Source organism: Solea senegalensis, linkage group LG6 (assembly GCF_019176455.1).
Source record: "Solea senegalensis isolate Sse05_10M linkage group LG6, IFAPA_SoseM_1, whole genome shotgun sequence".
NCBI lineage: Eukaryota > Metazoa > Chordata > Actinopteri > Pleuronectiformes > Soleidae > Solea > Solea senegalensis.
The window spans coordinates 24,674,413-24,694,561 of record NC_058026.1 but is presented as its reverse complement, the minus strand read 5'-3'; the positions used below and the strand labels follow the sequence as shown (position 1 = coordinate 24,694,561).

The window sequence follows — 20,149 nt, the reverse complement described above, 5'->3', positions numbered from 1 at the left end:
AAGACAAAAGTACTAAGTGTGTATATGTTTGTGTCAAACACAGCAAATTGTTCACATTTGCTCTCTCTTAAAAACAAAAAGACACACAGGACAAAAAAAATTATGTTCAAGTTCTTGAATGAGTGATTCCTCATCCGCCACTTAAGCAGATGGAGACTGACACACTGTGCCAGCTCATGTCCAAGGTCATGCATGTGTCATGTTAAATCCAGTGAGATACAGACAACAGCACAGCACTTAACTGAGAGCATTTAAAAGCCACAGGATGAAAAGATGAAAGTAAAAAGTTAGTATTCTTAGGTCACTATTGGTCACTCAAAGCGAGAATTTTTTTCAGGGAAATTAAAATTGTTAAAAAAAGTCTTTCAGTTCAGTCTTAGGCTATAAAAGCTGAGCTGGAGTGAAACATTGTGTCGTAATTGGGTGATATTGGTGACGGACTGAGACATCAAACTCTCAGACAGTGACATTCATGTTTACATGAACAGCGGCATTTCCATATGTACCCGTTTGAAACAAATATACAGCATTTTATGATTTTGGGATATCAGAAAAAGCAATGTGGAGAATTCAAATGTTAGTTGTATTATGTAAACGTGTGTATGTATTTATCTGATTATTACACCCTATTGGCTCTTCCACAGCAGTTGGCATAATGTAGAAAGATGTCAGTTGTGTCCATTACTACAGACATTTAAAACCCCACATTCAAATAGGAGATTATAAAACACATTGTCAACTGCATGTAGATGGAAGGTCGAGTGTGTAGGATTTATGTGGATCTATGAGCAGACAAGGAATTTAAATGTTCATTTCATAGCTGTGTTATCAATAGTGTACGTTCACCTCAAAATAACAACCCCTGTGCTTGTGTAACCTTATAATGAGCCTTTTAGAAACATCAGCAGCAGCTTCACTTCCACTGGTCCGCCATGGATCTGTGTAGGTTTTCTACAGTAACAAAACAATCACTGGCTTGTTACTTGAAGGCCACTGTAGGTTCCTCTGTACAAGCTTGGAAGGAGAAAGGTGAGGTCTTTCCATTTAGTTGTAATGTTGTGGCACTTGCCTGGTTGCCTCAGCTGCTATGTGTTGTCCTTGGTGTTTTTCTTTTCTTCACTATGGCACTCTTAATTAATTGACACTAATTGACCTGCACAGAGAAGCACCTCAGGAAAATGTCCTGTTTTCTTTAATCAAACAAAGAATACTGTAGTTCTTGCACGTTCAAATTTAGATAGTTTAGAGGACATTACCTGACATTATTAAATTACATTCAGCTATCAACTCGACTGGCTTCATGTTCAGTTCTGTGAAGTGATTGGAACACAACGCAGAACAAAAAAAATATTTAACAAATACGGATAAGAAGTTTATGAGCTTTCATGGGTAACGTACTCGGTACATACTGTACCTCTGAATAAAGCACTGTGTTGTCATTCAAATTTCTCCTGGGGTTATTATAGGCCAAATTTAAAAAAAGCAATTTAGACACACAGTTTAATGTCATTACAGTGCACACACTGTACCTCAACCTGTAACGATTCAAATGTCATCAATTTGAAACTATTAGTGAACAATTTTACCATTCAGGCCTGTAATTTGTTGAAACTGGGTACAGGCATAAAAGCAGACCTGGGGACCATACTCAGGACCAACGAAAGTGAACATTTACTGACAAATGGAAATAAGCTGGAGCAGGAAGAATACATTACTAGCAGGTGTAGAACTGAAACGATGAATCGATTATTAATTTAGAGTCTATTTTGATAATCGATGAATCAGTTTGGAGCTTTTTTTCATGATTAAAACAAGATTTCCGATTGTTTAAGCGTCTTAAATATGAACACAGAGCAACATTTTTTAGGTTTTCTGATATTTTATGGACCGAACGATTAATCGAGAAAATAATCGACAGATGAATGGAGTATGAAAATAATCGTTAGTTGCAGCTCTAAGCAGGTGGCGTCTGTAAATCAGCTCTCCCTGCCTTTATTTTACTGGGTTGAAGCTCCCTTCTCTGAGGCAGACGCTGTCTGCAGGAGTTGCAGAGTTTCGTGGCACAAACACAAACTCTTCTACTTCTTATAATATGGCACACATCAATCGGCATGCAAGACCTGAGGATTCTCTCAGGAGTAAAAAAAAAAAAATTGCATAACAGTGCATGTTTTAGAGGATAATATATGTTTAGTCTATTGCAGTGGTGGCTAGTCAATAGAGGGCAATGTGGCAATTGTCACTCCTCAGACCTGTGGACAGCAGGTGACCTGAGGCTGCGTTTTCATTGACCGCATCAAGAATAGGCCTGGGGCAAAGAAAATAACATCCTGGACTCTCCTTCTTTTATCATCATCAAACCAGGATTGTTTATGATTCAGCTTTCAAAAAAAACACGTCTTCCCATTCCAGCTGTCAATCACTCGAGTCTTCTGCCGCTTTTGTTATGCCAACCAGAGCTGGGTAGCTGGATGGGGTGTAAATTATGCCTTTTAGTGTACTTTCAAAGTCTCAGCATCTACACATTTGTGGACCATGATGGGGAACAGAAGCTTAAACACCTGTCTGGAAAGTGGAAAACATGATGAGGGAGACGCTGCAGGTGTGTGTGCACACTGAAATACACACAGCTCCTCCTGATAACTGCGACAGGTCTCCTCTCACACCCAAAGTGGTTTTTTTTTCCTGATCTTGGTGGATTTGCCAGGTTATTTTTCAAAATCACCCAAATGCTCTTAATAAAGTGGTGGCCCATAGTTTCCCTATATCCAACAACAGAGAGAATTTTGATGCAGAAGTAAATACAGGGGCATTTGAAAAGCCGTCAACGTGACTGCATGAACCGACTGCTCCCTTGCACAGTCACAAATTTAAGTATTTCATTTCCAAGTGTACCAACGAGTTTGATGGAGATCAAGAGGACAATCTCAGTGTCCCACATGAATTCTCTCCATAAGCAGGTAATACACAGAAGCTGATCTATGTGTCAGTAAAGCTTGTAATTGCTTAGACAGTAAAATCCACAGTTGTTAAGAGAAAATCACCCCAGAAAAGGGGTTAAATGGTGTGTTTAATTAAAGGAACAGTGTCAAGTGTGTGGTGTATAAGGTGCATATGCAGAGTCAATGTTCTGCTTGTTTGGATTGGGAGGTGGAAAAACCAATACAGCGTTTAGGCATTGTTGCTTTTAATAGTTCACCATGCTCTCTGACAGCCCTTTAAAATGTATAAGCCAGACAGTTGAGCTGCTGCATCGTAACACAGCTTCTATGCTGTTGGCCATATGAGTATAGTATAAAAATGAAGTGCCTAATATACAAACATATCAAACGGAAAGACTGTAAGTGATATTTCCACTTCTAAACAATTCTTCTTCTGTTCCTGTTCACATCAAAACGATGCTTGAATCAGGTTCTGGTTCTCCTGTCTCCCTCTCCAAACAGGCAGCACACTGAATATGTACTTGATGTAACAAACTAACCCTGTACATGACTCTCCCTTTAAGATCATGCAACTTTCCACACTGAAGAGCCTTCTAAAGTCTGTTTATAGATGTCTGAATCAGAGGGCCCGGCCCACTCAGGATTCTGTCTGGCTCCCTTTCTCATTCTCACTGATGTGCCGGCTGGTTTTCCCACGGGATCGTTGCCAAATGACATGCACAGATGCTCATCAAAGGCTACACACCCAATTCCTTCAAAACTAAAGGCAGGTCTGAGAAGGATTCAAATGATTACTAAGACACTGCGAGAATACACTGATTGCTGTAATTCAGCATGTAACATTTTGCACCTCCAAATCTGTGGAATAAATGTAAACATAATGATATTTTACAGCAGATTTCTCACAGCTTTTAATGCTCATCCCAAGTTAAGTTTAAGGCTCGGTGCTGCACAAAATAACTGCTTCACACCATCTCTCATCATTGTTGCTCTCCAACATGCTGGATGTTCAACACAAACACACACACACACACAAAGCAAAACAACAACGATTTCCTCACCGATTCCTGGCTCTTGTCCTTTGCATCATACACTGTTAGCTTCACTAGTGTCTCTGGGCTAGCAGGATACTCTGAAGGGAAGGTCACCCCCGTCAGAAATAGTGGGTCTTTGTTCGCCTGTCAGAAAGAGAGACAACACAGAAAAAGAGGTGAAACACTGCATGTGTGTGTGTGTGTGTGTGTGTGTCTAAATCTTCATACACATTGATTCTACAACACAAATGTTCATGAAATACAGAAAGCCAAAGGGAGAAGAAGAAGAAGAAGAAGAAGGGGAGAGAGCTTCAGTGTGTGAATGAGCCGAAAGCTGGGCTCAGACTGTCCAACACCTCCTCCTGCCCCCCCCATGCCCCTTGCCTTTCCTGCTGCTCCTCCTGGGTACAAAAAAGGAGAAGAAAGAGTTTCCCCGGTGGGTCTACCTGGAGCTCTGGCATAATTACAGTCTCAGGTCACTGCAGGTCACAAGCAACAAATGTTGACAAGATAAACCAGCTACAGCAGCCAATGTTGAGTTTTCAAACACCAAAGGGCAGCATAGCATTAAATAACATTTATGGTGCTTTTTCACCACACAATTCCAGCATGGCGTGGCTCGACTAGACTCTTTTTTTTGCTTTTCCATTTGGGATAGTACCTGGTACTCAGTTAAAAACCGTTAATCTCCTTAAATCTGGTGTATTTAGCGACAGCACTGCTGAAAGCTGGCGATCGTGAGCCGAATCACAAGCCGTTCAGCTGCATTTCAGTCCTGTGACTGCGTCTTATGGGTCTGCGCTGCAGTCATGGAGGAAGTACTCAACTAATATTTTTAGTTAACTCTAATGTGGGCCACACGGCTGGTAGTGGTTAGAAGTTTGAAGTTTGGTTTGAGCCCCAGGTTGGAACAAGAGCCCTTCTGCATGGAGTTTGCATGTTCTCCCTGTGTGTGTGTCTCCGGGTTCTCCGGTTTTCTCCGACAGTCCAAAAACATGCAATGTGGGGATTAGGAAAACTGGTCACTCTAAATTGACTGTAGGTGTGAATGTGAAAGTAAATGGTTGAAGGGTTTTTTGTCTCTATATGTGGCCCTGTGATGGACTGGCGAACTGTCCAGGGTGTACCCCGCCTACTGCCCTATGTCAGCTGAGATTGGCACCCCTTCTGTGGAGGATAAAGCGGCAGAAAATGGATGGATGGATGGATGGATGATTCTTATGATTCCGTAAACTGAAATCATCAGAATCGCTCATCACAAGTCTGTGTGTGTTGCGTATGAAACAAAGTTGTGGCAGTTTCGTGCAGCCGCACTATGACGACCCTGTCCATGCTGAGGAGGTACGATAGTGATGGAAAACAACGTGCCTGATACCAAACCAAGTTAGAGTAGAGCAGTGTTACTGTGTAATGGAAAAGTGCCATTACTCTCAAACTCCTCAAACTTACAGCTGCCACCATTAACTCTCATGCCTTTTGAACTGAACCAGTGATTTTATCACAAAGAAATCTCCATTTCGTAGCACAGTTAAATGTTCACAGTAACAAGAGTGCATTTACTTCACATTTAAAATCCTCTCTAACACCACTGCAGTGCCTGCAAGGTGAGGAAACTTTCACCCATTTGGAGGTATTTTCTTCAGGGGAGAGAGCATCGTGAAAGAAGGAAACTTTCTTTGTCAGTAACTAGATATTGCCACTTGTTTCATGAAGAACAGGCTTGTTGAGATACCGGCACAAGAAACATAGATTGAGAGACCTGTTTAAAGACATGTAAAGTAATAAAACTCTTTGTAAAGTAATAAAACAACTTGATCATTTGGAGAGCTGACAAGATTGCTGCACTTTTGAGCACACATACAGTATGTTGTGGTCATTATTGAGGCTGTGCTAGCTCAGGTGCACAGCTTAAAGGGGAAGAAAAACAACGCCTTCAAATACACACAGAACTATTTGACAAACTATAAATACAATGATCAATATATAATAAAAATGATAACACTGATGGAATGTGTGAGTGTGAATGTGTGTAAAATATGCAGCTCATAAACACACACACACACATCTCCCTCACTATCGTTATTTCCATTAGGTGTACTCACTCATAGGTGATATGAACCTCAAATAAATGATTGGTTCATTGCAGAATCCATTCCTTTAAAAAAAAAAAATACGTGCGCTGTAGATAAATTTGAATTTTATTGTACTATGTGCACAGGGAATTCTATCAGTGACTAAGACATTTTTTAGCCATTTGTTGTGTCACTTAAAGGCACTTGTGTGATTACACTGGGAGCTTCCTCTTCCTCTGCTCCTCTCTGATGGGCGTCTCTAGAATGCAACCCTTTGGGACTGTGTGGGGACAGTCTGGGAAGAGGTAATGAGACTGGTACAGACAGACTGGCAGTCATGTGTGAATGTGGTCGCACCCTTGAGTTATAAAAGCATGTGTAGTTGACATCAGCATCTTGATAAATATTGTGGTGAACGTTTCCAAAATGGAAATATAGCTTTATCTTTTGTTGTTTGTTGTAACAATGACTTTGACTTTCAAATTTAGGCAAAATACCACGAAGAAGCAACACATTGTTTCTGTTTTCACATATCTAGTGTCTCTGATACTGACATACTGCAGCGAGAAACTGCATACAAAATAAATGAATAATAAAATAAATATTTTGACCAATAATCAGATCTTTGTTAAAACTCTTCCTGACTCTACTATATTTACATTAATGTGTGGGTTACGGTCAGTGTAGAGGTGATATGCTTTTTGACTGATCGCTGACCTTTATGTTCCTGTAAAGTGATAAAAATATCTCTTCATCGCCGGAAAATGTGTTAGAAACCATCTTACTGGTAGAACAAGAAAATAAGGAGAGGTACTGTATTATTATGTGTGTCTATGTATGTATATGTATGTATATGTATACATATACATATACATATACATATACATACACATAATATACTATGTATATAAGAACACACATAATATACTATATATAGTATATTATGTGTGTTCTTAATACCTGTAATATCCTCAATAAAGAAATTAATACAAAAAAGAAACCATCTTACCAAATCTGAGTGATTAAAAAAAGTTGCGCAGTGTTTAAATATTAGGTTTTAAATCATGTAAAATTCATGCATTCTCTGCAGCGAGACGGCGGGGGGCGTGGCCGCTACAGCCACTGTACACTTTCACACAATATACTGAATCCACAAATGACGCGGATTAAATGTAGAGACACATCATTTTCACCCCTTTGGTGGTAGTTTAACGACATATTGCACATAAACAGAGGTCATTTCTCATTCTCTCTCTCTCCCTCTTCCTCTTTATCAGCAGCACCTACAGCCTCACAGCAGGAGTCTGCTCCTCTTTCTGTTCTTCTCTACTTCATTTCCTCATCTGTAGGAATTTTAGATAAAGTGTCAGCTTTTCTGTGTGTTTTTACATCAAAGTAAGTCACATTTTCAGGACAAAGACATCTTAGCTAAGAAGGAATTATGAAATCCACAATTCTGTACTCACAGTTTTTTGGTTTTTTTTTTCAAATATTTTCAGCCACTTTTTTCTAACGTACACAATGTGTGAATAGGAGAAACTCTGTATTTGCTTTACACAGTCTTTAAAGATAACAAGCCAGGACAATGACTGATAAGTGCCTTAAAAAGCCTAAACATTGACATTCACAGGGATAACTAATAAATAAATGAAAGAATAATACAAACTAATCCTAGGATAACAGGTGTTTGGAGCACCGAGCACCAAAAGCACGGGACTCTCCTTAAAGCAGCGTTGTACTTGCACACACATAAAAAGACAATTTTGTGTTTGACCGCACACATACAGTACATATGGAGAAACTACACACACACACACACACACACACACACCTCCTAACCCTACCACGAACCCACTGAGCCCTCACAAATCGACAGAGCAGAAATGAAACAAGTCTTTTGCTTTTTGTCTCAGCCCTTGGAGACATGGTAATTCCCGTCTTGATACCAGTGCTATTTTGCCGCCCCACCATAAATCATTGTGGTTTGTGTGTACACCAACATCATATTCAGAGCACCGGGTTAAAACACAGCGGAACCAGTGCACAACTTTCAGCTCAGTGTAAATCTGGAAATACATCAGGAGTGTATACTGGCAAAAAGACAGACAGGGCCATTATACACTCGAACACACAGGTACATACACACACACACACACATAACCCCTTGCACCTCCCTCTCTTGCACACTGAATAGGCCTCATTCAGACTTACCAGCATGTTTGGCAGCCTCAGCTGTGGCTGGATATTTGCACTGCTACTGATGGGCTGAGATGTGCTACAGTCGTAAGCCAGGCTCAATTTACAGAGAGAAGTGAGCAAATCCATCATACAAGTGGTCAACATATGCCAGACAGCTGCCCCTCCCCTCCCCTCTCTTGTCTTTTTGTCTGTTTGGGTTCCAAACCTCCATGGAATAGCCAATTTTAGGCCATTAGAGAGGGTGTGTGTTTATTTGTTTTTGTTTTTGCTACCTCTAGGAGCTTCACTGGAGCAAACTCTGACCATCTCAGGACTTGCATTCCTTGTGTGGACACCAAAGACTTTAGATTCACTGATTAAAGTTTAACAATACAATATGAATTGTGATTAGGTTAAAGGTTAAGATTAGACATTAACTGGTTATGGTTAAGGTTTGTGAAGGCCATCCAAGTGAATAGGAAATCAGTGCAGAGTCCTAACAAGGATAGCTGCACAAACCCGTGTGTGTGTGTGTGTGTGATTAAGCTGGGGGAGTTGGATAATTCCAGCTAGAGTTTCTCTACACATAACTGTTTCCTTGACCACTCATAATTACACACACAGAGACTAGACTTTTTGGACTTGGTCCAGGGAGGGGGTTCTTTGCCCAACGAGCATGACATCAAACAGCATTTTATCCCCCACTCCCGGACCCATTGCCCATGTTTTAGGATTGGGATTTTCCCAACACGCAGAGTTTTGGCAGGAAATGCCCCTCTTTCCATTGCATTTGCTTGTTTTTTTGTGTCATGCTAAACACACTGCAAAAGCAAGTACATGTGCAAAACAAAACTATTTTCACCAAATAAGGAAAACAGAAACAACCTATTTTCATTCAGCACTAAATAAAAAATACCAGACAGGTATTTTTTTTGTACAATCTCTCCAAGATGTTGTCTGTTCTATTTTACAGAGAATTATAGTGGGGTTAAGATTTTCTATTTAAATTGCCACTGGTTCTTTTTATGAGCAGATAAAAATGCAGTGAACACTGTATTCACACTGAAACATGTAGTTATTAGAGATAAAAGGGGTCCGTTTATGGTGGAAATATGGCACAGTGTCACAGTTCCATTGCACATAGTATATTAATACTACTGTGTGTGGGCCAAGTACTCATTCTAACAGTGTGCTATTTGCAAAACTACTATAAAAATACTGTTCAAGAGTACTAAAGTCGAGCTCCAACGTCATTAAATGCCATCTGCCTCTTTTTTTAATCTAACTTTTGTCTTGTGATTCATGTTTAAGATTTTAGAAGTCTGTAGCAGCTGGAACGTTCCATCATTTTTCTTCTAAATGAAACTCCTATATCATACACTGTAAAAAAAAAAAAAAAACTGTTTAAAAAATCGATAAATTACTGGCTGCCAAACAAAAGCTCTAATATTAAGTAAAGTAAAGTAAAATATCCTAATTCAAATAAAGTCCAAAAACATTACTTTTACTGAAATTTTCATTAAATGAAATGATTATATTTTTCCTAAATTATTACAATCACACTTTTAATTAAGTGACAATGCTAAGAGTTCTGCGAGAAATGAATGTAAATTGTCATTACTGTCATAATACTTCAAATAACAGGCAGGTTGTTGATTTGCAGATAATAGTCTGTAATTTTAAAGTTTTATACACTACTTGCAAAGAACAGAAAAACTACTATAAAAAAATAGTCATATACTGTAAAATTAGGATTTTTTTTTCCAGTTTGATTCCTAATAATATGTCTATGACATGAGGGGGACTAATAACCATGTATTCATGCAGCCAAGTCTTCAGTCAGTGTCCAGGAAATCTGGCTACAGCTGTTGGGAGGAGGCATCCCGGGAATGTGACAAACCGGCTAAACACAAGTGGCAGTTGGGCCGTCCTCAAATTCATACCAGACACACAGTGGGGCTGCCCATGCAGCACACACGATTACACAAACACATGAGTGGAAACCCTATTGTCCTGACAAGTGGCTTCTGTTACTCTTAACACACAAACATATGCGTCAAAAGAGGATTTCACAGGATTGCAGGAAAGTAACACTGAGCGTTGTGCTACTTCTCAGTGAGAATGACATTGGCATTACTGATATCATTTGTCTTTCACTGTGTGAAATGCAGTGTGTATACAATGGGGCACACAGGACAAACACCGTCCAGACAGACAATGATAAATGGCATAGACATAAACATCTCTCATACAGTTGCAAACCTCTCATTCAAAACAGACAAACGTAATCATGTAGAATGTGCACATACCCTGTTTTTCTGAAGTCGAAAGCAGTCCATGTCTTCAGATTCTACTCCATGTCCTAAACGTTACTGCCATGAAATCAAAACTCAGCGGAACTCTGAGCAGCCTGAGATCAGCATACAGTATCCTACCACATCCTGTGTTTCCACTCTCACTCTCTCTGCCCGTCTCTCTCTCTCCCCTCTCCCCTCTCCCTCTCACACACACTGTGATTCCCTTGATGAGACTGAGGGGGGAAAAGCAGTTGAAATGCAGTCTTTGAAAGGAAAAGTAATGCTAATTCAGCTTTACTGCATTAGATGGAAAATAAAACTGTCTCATTTTTATGTGTCAGGAAACTCTGCCCTCATACAAGGAAAGAAAAAAAGAAAACAGTGTGCAAGTGGGTGTTCCAGAGTGGAGCAAGGGCCAGTTGTTGCCGTTTAAACACTTGTGCAGCTGTTGCTAGTAGCAATAGCAGTGTGACAGTGGGGGGAATAAAATGAGAACTTGAGGAGGTCAAGAAACGCGAAATGTCCTCGCCGTAAGAATCCCCTAAACCCACAAACTATACGTACTGAGAGATGATACTGGCTCTCACACACCCGCATAGATGTCTGGAAATTGAAGGTTAATGCTCTTTGTCTTTTCCAGTTCAGTGAGTCAGACTGGGGGGAAAAAAGACGAGGGGAAAAGAACGGCAGACAGAGATGGAGAGGACATCAACCTAGACCCAGTGACCCAGAGACACAGCAAGAAACAAACATCAGAGATCAGAGAGAGACAGAAAGGGGATGGTGTATGTTGCCGTACCTCCACTATCTCTGTGCAGGCCTGAGTGACGAGGTGCTGCTTGTGAGGATCTATGACAGCCACCTGGACCAAAGCATTGGGTTTCCTGTCTCTGCCTGTGGCCACCAGATCATTACAGGCTACAGCAAAGGAAAGAGAGGGAAAGAGGAAGAGAGGAAGAGCCGAGTGGAAGGAAGAGAGCGGAGTGGATGGACAGAAGGCAAGGGGAGAAAATCACAAATGAGAGGGAGAATGAATATTTACAAGAGACACAAAGTGACACAAATCAGACAGAGCTGTGACTAAAATGAATAACACAATGGCAGGGGAGCAACAGGAAATAAACTGAGGATTTATAAAATATCTCCTGTCAGATTAGAGCACAAGCCAGAGAAGTGTTTTAAGGAGCTAAAACTATTGCCTTTCCTCACGGAGAAAACAAAGATTGGGGAAATAAAATATATATACAGCACACTGACAGATGCAATTGCTCTGAATTGTCTGAACATTATATTAAAATGGCAGCCAGACAAGCAGGAGTCCCTCTGGGAGAGAGATATCAGTTTTATTCCTTTCTGATGACAGAATCACCCGGCTTTGCTGACTCCAAAAGGACAAGGAGAGTATGCATGACACATCCCACAATTCCATTATAGGAAATCTTTCACGAAACTCATAACACTCGCTGATTCATCGTGAAAGCTGATGAGTCTATCTATGACACTTAGCTAAGACTTCCTCTTTATCTGGGTACATTAGACATACTGAAGAAAATGTTGTTGTTGTTTTTTTACCATGAATAATAAAAAAAACAAACATAAAGTTACTGTCATGTACAACCTTTATCAAAGGAAGAGGCTAATTTATGTGGTTACAGTGGAAGTTCAGTGGACATCATTTTCATATGATAGAAATTTAAAAACACATACCTTGATAAAAATTACAGCATTGAATCAAGGAACACAGCGCATTTCTTAAATTCGATTTAACACATTACTAGGGTTTTAATTTACAATGATAATGTCGCTCTGTGAGTGAAATTGGCTTGATTGGCTTGACTTGACTTGTCATGTTCCATCGCACTGCGTTTGATTTTAATGTTCTTTAAAGTAACTGAACAGCAAGTGGAGATAAATGCGATCATGCCAGAGAATTTTAGCAGCGTGACGATCAAAAATTTACTTGAGGGGAAAAAAAATAAAGAAAAAAAAAGAGTTCAGGGAGGAATAACATTTCTAACAATGCAGGAACACTGCCATGGTGACTGTTGTTGGCTTTTTTCAATACAAAACACTGATTTAATTAGTATTTTTATGAGTAAAAGAATAAACACTTTGAGCATGTCAAAACGTTTCTATTATTTGTCATTTCAATTTTTGACCTATTAAAAGTAGAACCGTACACATTCAACAAAATACAGAAAATACCGTTAACATTGGAGACCACACATATCGGCTGGAGAGACTGGCTGAATACACAGATCTCGTTAGGGAGTACTAGACAAATGACTGGGGAGCTCATTGTGAGCCACTCAAAGTTGTCACGGCTTTGCTAGTCATTCCTTACAGCAAACCTTTAAACTACATAAAGTAAGGACTGCAGTGCAGACGAGGCACTGAGAACACCGTGGAGGCTGCTGAAAAGACCTAAGAGTCGATGTAAATTACCATTTGGACACAAATTAGGGGCTGCATTTTACATTAAGTAATTAGCAAAGCTCTCTAACTGCCTTATTACTACATCCCAGAGGCTGATTTAAGGTGAGTTACTAGTGAATGGTTTTAAAGGTAAAGCTTGGAATATAAATTACACGCCACAAATTTGCAAAATTGGAAACCTGAACTTGACTTTTGTTTTGTTTTGATCTCTTGTACAAAATTCCCAATTGTATATGACCCATGCTGTAAGTTTGATATTGGGGCCTAAAAGACAGATCAATGAATACTGATGTGAATAATGAAGACATTTCTTTTTCCATCAGTTACATTTAAATGATGTCGCAAACTTTTTGACAAAGACCTTTGATTGCATTCGCTCATTCCTCCAATCCTACGTCATATGACTCGCTATTGATATGCCGCCCTGTGACCCTCATGTGGAGGATAAAGTGGTAGAAGATGGATGGATGGATGGATGGACAATCAGTTACCAAATTATCAACAATTCTGTCTCTATACATCCTTGATATGACACAATTATTCTGACTGAGGTGGAGGATTAGTGTGAGTCTGGTAGCAGTGGCGAATGGTAACCAAGTACATTCACTCTCACACACTCAAAAGGACTGCATCAAAGCTCAATTACAATGTACTTAAAATTTAAATGTCAAATGTAACACTGCTTCTCAACATTTACTCTAAACCTTTAATGACTTAATGAATGAAAGGTTCAGCTCAGAGTGAAATGAATTATTATCTAATATGCACTGAAATAACTTCATTGAATCAATACGTACAATCCAATTCTTACAGAGCCCGTTCTGATTCTTTTGGTATTTATATGGTTTCCACCGTCAGAGCGAGTAGAGGTAAAGCCACAGCAGAGGAGCATTAAGTAAATCATGAAAAAGTCAGTGAATACGGTCATTACATAGCAAACCGAGAGACGTGTAATACATAAAAGACTCAAATACTGTTTGAAAGAAAGAAAACCCTTTTGTGAATCACACTGCTGATTGAAGTTCACGTGAATGAATGTCATCAGCACATTTAAATCTGAATAGATCTGACATGTGAAGTGCATAAGGGGTTCAGAAATTTTAATAGCAGCCATTATTCTGGACTACTAATTTGGAAGAACTAAAATCCATCTGGACCCTCAGAAATCACTGAGCTCATGGACCACTGATCTATTCCCGGCTATAGTTTCCCAAAGGAGATAATAAATAAAAGAAAAAATGTGTGAGTGTGAGTGTGTGCATCACATATGCATCACTGAACAAGGAAGCAACCCATACTCTTACACGACATAACGCTGGGTGGACTATTATCTCACTACAAGTTCTTAAATCTCTTCAGTACAGAACAAAATGTTTAATTCTCAAACTGCATGTTTCTTGACTAGAATAGAAAACAGGGACAGAGAAAAAAGCAAAGTCTTAACAATGTCTAGTTAACCACATCATGTAAAACATCCAATAATATTCAATCCAGCTCAGTGCAGTGTGTTTACTTTTTATGACCGCGGTCGTGTGGGAGATTCCATTATCAAATCCTGCCAATTGTCCCATTGGGCATTCTGACCCTCTCAACTGAAAGCATATTTGTTGAAGATTTTGCACATTTCCGAAATTTTAGGGTGAATCATTCCAGTTAAAATGGGATTTAATCCATTCTGTGTGTGCATCGTGATTGACTGACTTGAGTAAATAAGGACATCAAGAGCCTCTGCGTCTGTAGCATGTCTTGTTGAGTGATTTTTTTGATTTCACATTCCCTTTCTGTCAGATCTGAGTGTGAGGCTACTTGGACATCCCTCAGCGTCGCCTTACCGACAAAAGAGACACACTGGCCTTTCAATTGACTCCAATGTAAACCCACTGTTGGCACATTGACACAGGGTTAGGATAGATATCCAGGTTAGACTTGGTGGATATCCACTGCTGGCTCACACTCTGACTTTTATTTGATCAATATTAACATTTCCATGAATAACACTGAATCATCAATGATTATAAATAAATTGTAATTATTTTCCTTGTCAGTGGCTGCTTAGTACCAGCTTGATGCTCACAGCGACATTGAAATGTTAATGTTTCTTACAGGCGACGCCAAGGGACGAGAGTCAAGAATGGATGAGGGCGAGTCTGGAGAGAAGGATTAAAAGAGGGGAATAATAATAAATAATGTGCAGCCAAAAAACATCAATTTTTAAGAAAAACAATAGCATGGTCACATGCACTGATTTTCATAAAATAAAAGTCTATGTGACTGTGATATGTGGGTCATAAGCCGAGGCTTTCTAACTGTAAATGGACCCACACTGACGTATGTAAGTATGTGCTACATACAATTAAAGGCAGAGGCTGCATAGGCCAGCTATAGGCCATATTGGTTGCCATAGACACATAGTGTATCTTTGTTTTCCCTTTCAGTGTGTTGCTTTATGTGTCTTCATGACCTCGCTACTACAGCCATCCTGTACAGCACTGAAATCAGACGGGGTGCTGAACCACGCAGCAGCAGATTTTCATGCAACATCCCTTATAGGGGATACAACACTTAGTCTCCCTCTCTAAGGTCACGGATATTATGATGATGGGAGAAGGTGGCAGGAAAGGGAAAGAGAGAGGGTGAGTGCGAAAGGGCAACAGGGACCCTTAGAGAGACATTTAGAGTTTAAGGAAGGAAGAGTGAGAGCGAGGATAATGATAGACTGACATGGAGGGAGGGAGGAAACTGTGGCCTGGGAGAGAGGTTATCATAATGGCTCGTACACAAGAGAAACAGAGGAATTTAAAATAAAGAACAATATATTTGCAGGGTATTTATTTGTGCATTATCTACCTAGTGTTGAATACAAGAAACTTATTAAGCATGTATTCATTTGGCAAATTGCAAAACCCTCAAGATGAATTATAGCAGAAGCTTTATGTACTAAATCGATATAAAAAAAAGACTACATGGCTGCAAACAAGAGAAGTAATATTTACTGATTATTGTAACAAACTTGGCAGTGGTTTGTTAGCTGTAAGTTGTTTACTTGATGACAGGCCTAAATCAAACCTGTATGTTGTTGTTTGTGTCATATCCATAGGTTAAGGATAGAGAATTTATGTTTTTGAATTATTTGGAAAAATAATCAAATATAATACAGTGTGTGAAAATAACGGCATTGTTATTTCAATGTGTCAGATAGCCAGGGGAGGTGGGGGTGGCTTTGTTTGGCATTGAATCATGCTGAATTACACTACAACACAATGGGGTGATCAATGTGTTCTAAATGTATCACTGGCAATGTATAGAGAGATATTTAATGCAGGAACCTCAGGTAATGATTTTTGCCGCCATGGGTCGTCAGTTCAATGAGCAGCAGAGTGTCCTTTTGGGTTGATCTAAAAGCAGTCATCTGTTCTCATTGTGCATAAGGCAAAGTGGCCCAGCCATTACCCAGACACAACATGACTGGAGAGAGATAGCTGGTCAATAGTTTCAAGCCAACTTTTTTCCAAGGGAAAGGTTGAGAGGGAATATATTGTGATGCCTGGGTTTCTTGGCAAAGCAGCTGTGAGAAAATCTGAGACCCACTCTCTACTAATTTATAGTTAGTGGACAGCAAAGTCCATGTAGCACTGTTTTGTGGTTCGATCCAAGTTTCGACAAGAGCTAGTAACTAAAGGCATAGCTGGTTGGCAGAGGCAGTCAGAAATCAACAATGTTAACCACAGACTAACACTTGTACAAACCAAGCAGATGTGAGAAATCGTTGTTGCAATGACCAAAGGCTGGCTTGAGTGACATAGCATACTAAAGCAGATTCCTCAAGGGCCATAACCATTGAGCAATTGGAGTAATAATGTTTCTACCATCGCTGCAGACTTCAATCACAATGCTGTATTTGCTTTGTATGATTGGAATGTGCCGAGCTCTTTCACAATGAATTTTCTGGAAATTAGTTTTAATGCAGTGGGCCTCTGTGACCGCACAATGAATCTAAATTCCATTTAATTGAGAGGGGAGTCATGGGAGTTGCCACAGGAGACAAATATATGCTCATCTCCAGAAGACGATTATTCATCATGATAATTATTTCAACGCTTCAATTAGTTTGACAACATTATTTGCATGTACCGCCATTTGGCACACCTGTTTGCCAGTGGGTCTGGGGAAAAAGGGAAGAAAATAAGGGCTGTCGAGTTGAGATAAATACGCCCTTCAACTGTTGTGCTGCTTATGAGTCATGTAAATTCATAAGCTACTGACAAACATATTACATCAAACTAGTAAAACGCTTCCTGTTTTTGCTGTTTCATGTGTGAATGCAGCCTCAAGCTTGTATTAATTGCATATAATTAAAAAAAAAAACATTTTCAAGATACTATCACAAATAAATGGTATACATACAAAATGCCCCCTGTTCTGATTGGCTGTTTCCTGAGCAATGCACGACCAGGTCAATCATATACGATTACAGCCCACAAATGTAGTGGGACAGATGGTCAAATTTGGGATAAAATTGGCCGCATTCTGTGTGGAACTTAACCTGTGGCACATCTGCAATGTCGAGGTGATTAAAGGTACACTGAAATGCAGCAGCAATGGAGAAGTGGTGAGGCCCAGTGACCCTTCCTCAAGCTTTTTTCTCTTCTTTTACTGGACGACTTCTTTTTCTTCTCTCTTCTCTCTCCTCAGGTTGAACTGGTAGAGTGTTAATGTGCGTCAGGACTAACCAGGTGAGCATGTGTGGTTGCAGAAGATGAAACTATTTGGGACACCAGGGAGATGGATGATTGGGCAGCTGGGACAACGGGAATGGAACACAGCATATACAGAAATATGCTCTACGCCTGGACAAAAGCGCTCTTACTGTAGGTAGTGGATATCATCCATTAACTATAATTCAGAACTGAATCATTTATAATAATGGCTGGTTTTCAGTTCAAGTGAAAAACAGCATGACTTGAAACTTTCTACCACGTGAGATGTTTGTTAAAGGCAAACCTTCTAGAAATAGTTCTTATCTGTGTAGCCATGCCTCTTTATACATGTACATCAACACCAATATGCCACTGTTGTTACTTTGCATGCTAAGTACTTAATTGCACTAATTAGACAAAGGACAACATGGCTGATTTCACAACCACGTGTCATCTTATCGGCATTTTAAAATGACCTGTTTACTTTTTTGAAGAATGGTGATGGGTGGTAGTCATTATTATAACAACAATTACATTTATCAATATTTCTTCCCACCGAGAAATCCAATTCAATTAGCGCCCCGTCACACATACTGTATATAATAACTGTCTTGTGAACTGTCTCATTAAAGACAGAAATTGGTGTCATGACAGAAAAAACACAAGTTCTCATAAATAATCCTAAAACTCTTTATGGTTGGGTTTGAAAAATAAATTTGAAGGTGTCAAATTTACAAAGGGATGAGCGCGAGAAACAGCTGAGCATTGTATTCTACAGGGTTTACACCAGTGGTTCTTAAACGCTTTATACCAAGTAAACCCGAGGAAATATTCAGTTCTTGAAGAAACAGCGTTACATTAAAATGCAGTGGTGTAAATAGACCGGGCATAGTCAGCTATGGACAGGAGGCAGATTTATTGCTAGTAAGATCATTTGCTCTCTCATCATCCTCCTCTTCCTCACATATAATCCACACACTGGTATAGCAAAACTGAAAAGTGACTTTATTTATTATTTATTCATTTATTAGTAAATTTTTTGTTATTCGTTTAATTTTCTATGCACAATATTCCTCAGCTCTACTCCGAACACATACCCTTGCATATATAGTGGAACAGTATTTGTGATTTACCACCAGAGGAAGCTCACTCACCTCTGGTGGTACACGTACCACAGTTTGAGAACCATGGGTCTACACAAAACTGAGGAGTAAATCCTATCTCTTTGTTTTTTCTGACTTTATATATGGGGCTTTATGTGGACAGCAGTACGCTATACATTTAGTATTTTGAAGTTTAATTTTAGTTCTTGAAGAAAAAAAGGCTTGTTTTTACATGTTGGTCAAGATAATGACCCAAGATAAAACATCACCAGTGTCATTTTGTCAATATTCAAAGAGCTGCCTGAGGATCTTCAGAAACCAGTGAATAGCTGTCTTACCTCGGCTGTGTGGCACTCGTCGTGATGAGTAAAGAACTTCATGTGTTAAAGAGACCTCCCCTTTAATCTTTACCATCTAAGGACAACCATAATCTCCTGAATGCCAAATGTGTCTTCAATTATATAATTAAATGCTAATTAGCAGCAGCAGCATTATTTGCAAAGGCTGGACACTTTGTGGTCACAATTTAAACACAAACACATGCAATACTGTACACAAGTGCAATATGCTATTTATGCTGTAAATATCAAGTCCATACTGTGTATATTCTGCTCTCTATAATGTACATTCTACATTAACTAATTGTTTATAGTCTAATTGTGAATATCTTCTTATATTGTGATTTTCTTTTCTGGTAATGCATGTTTATTATTTATTATATTTATCTTTACTATGTTGCTTCTGTAACAATGTACATTTCCCCACTATGGGACAAATAAAGGACTATCTTATCTTATCTTATCTTATCTTATGAGTGTGTGCACACAAATAAACACCAACAGTTACTCATAAATATTTGTATACTTTTTTCAACCCTGTGGAGTGTGGAGCAGCAGCAATCAATTCACAAAACTGACAGGAAGTCAGTCACACCACAAATTGCACTGGCTTCTGTGTCGATTCTCATTCCAGGTCCAAGTCATCCAAAGTCATTGAATCAGTAGCAACTGGACTTCTTGAAGTTGCGACTGAAGAGGCTACTGCAGTTTGTGGTGAAAGACAGAAATTAAATATCTGGGCGAAAGTCTGAGTGGTGCTCACTGTGACCCGCTGAGGATATAGAAGTGCACATTTTGGACAGAGGACAGATGGTTTGAAAGGGGAGTGAAAGAAGCCATCTATGTCAAAATTGAGAAACCATCTCTCAGCAGAGGAAGGGGTCGACAAAACCACCTATCTCCCGTTTACGATGCTGTTCTGTCATCTCTTCCCTGGAGACTAAACAAAAAATGTCACATGACCACAGGCTTGCCATGTGACCTCAGGAGACTTTAACGCGGACCACTGGGGCTCTTCAGTCACTCCATTCACGTGGCATTAGAAAATCAGA

At 39.5% G+C, this 20,149-nt stretch overlaps 1 protein-coding gene across 3 annotated transcripts in view; it reads right to left on the bottom strand.

Moving 5' to 3' along the window:
* Positions 1-20,149, bottom strand: part of inpp4b (inositol polyphosphate-4-phosphatase type II B) — a 124,728-nt gene that overhangs the window by 95,155 nt on the left and 9,424 nt on the right. For 2 of the 3 annotated variants that reach the window (XM_044028724.1, XM_044028725.1), the window contains 2 exons: positions 11,323-11,441; positions 4,004-4,120 (listed from right to left, as the gene is read on the bottom strand). In XM_044028724.1, the coding sequence (XP_043884659.1) occupies positions 4,004-4,120; positions 11,323-11,441 (236 nt within the window). The remainder of the gene's footprint in view (positions 1-4,003; positions 4,121-11,322; positions 11,442-20,149) is intronic. The other variant, XM_044028726.1, reaches the window with a different exon arrangement.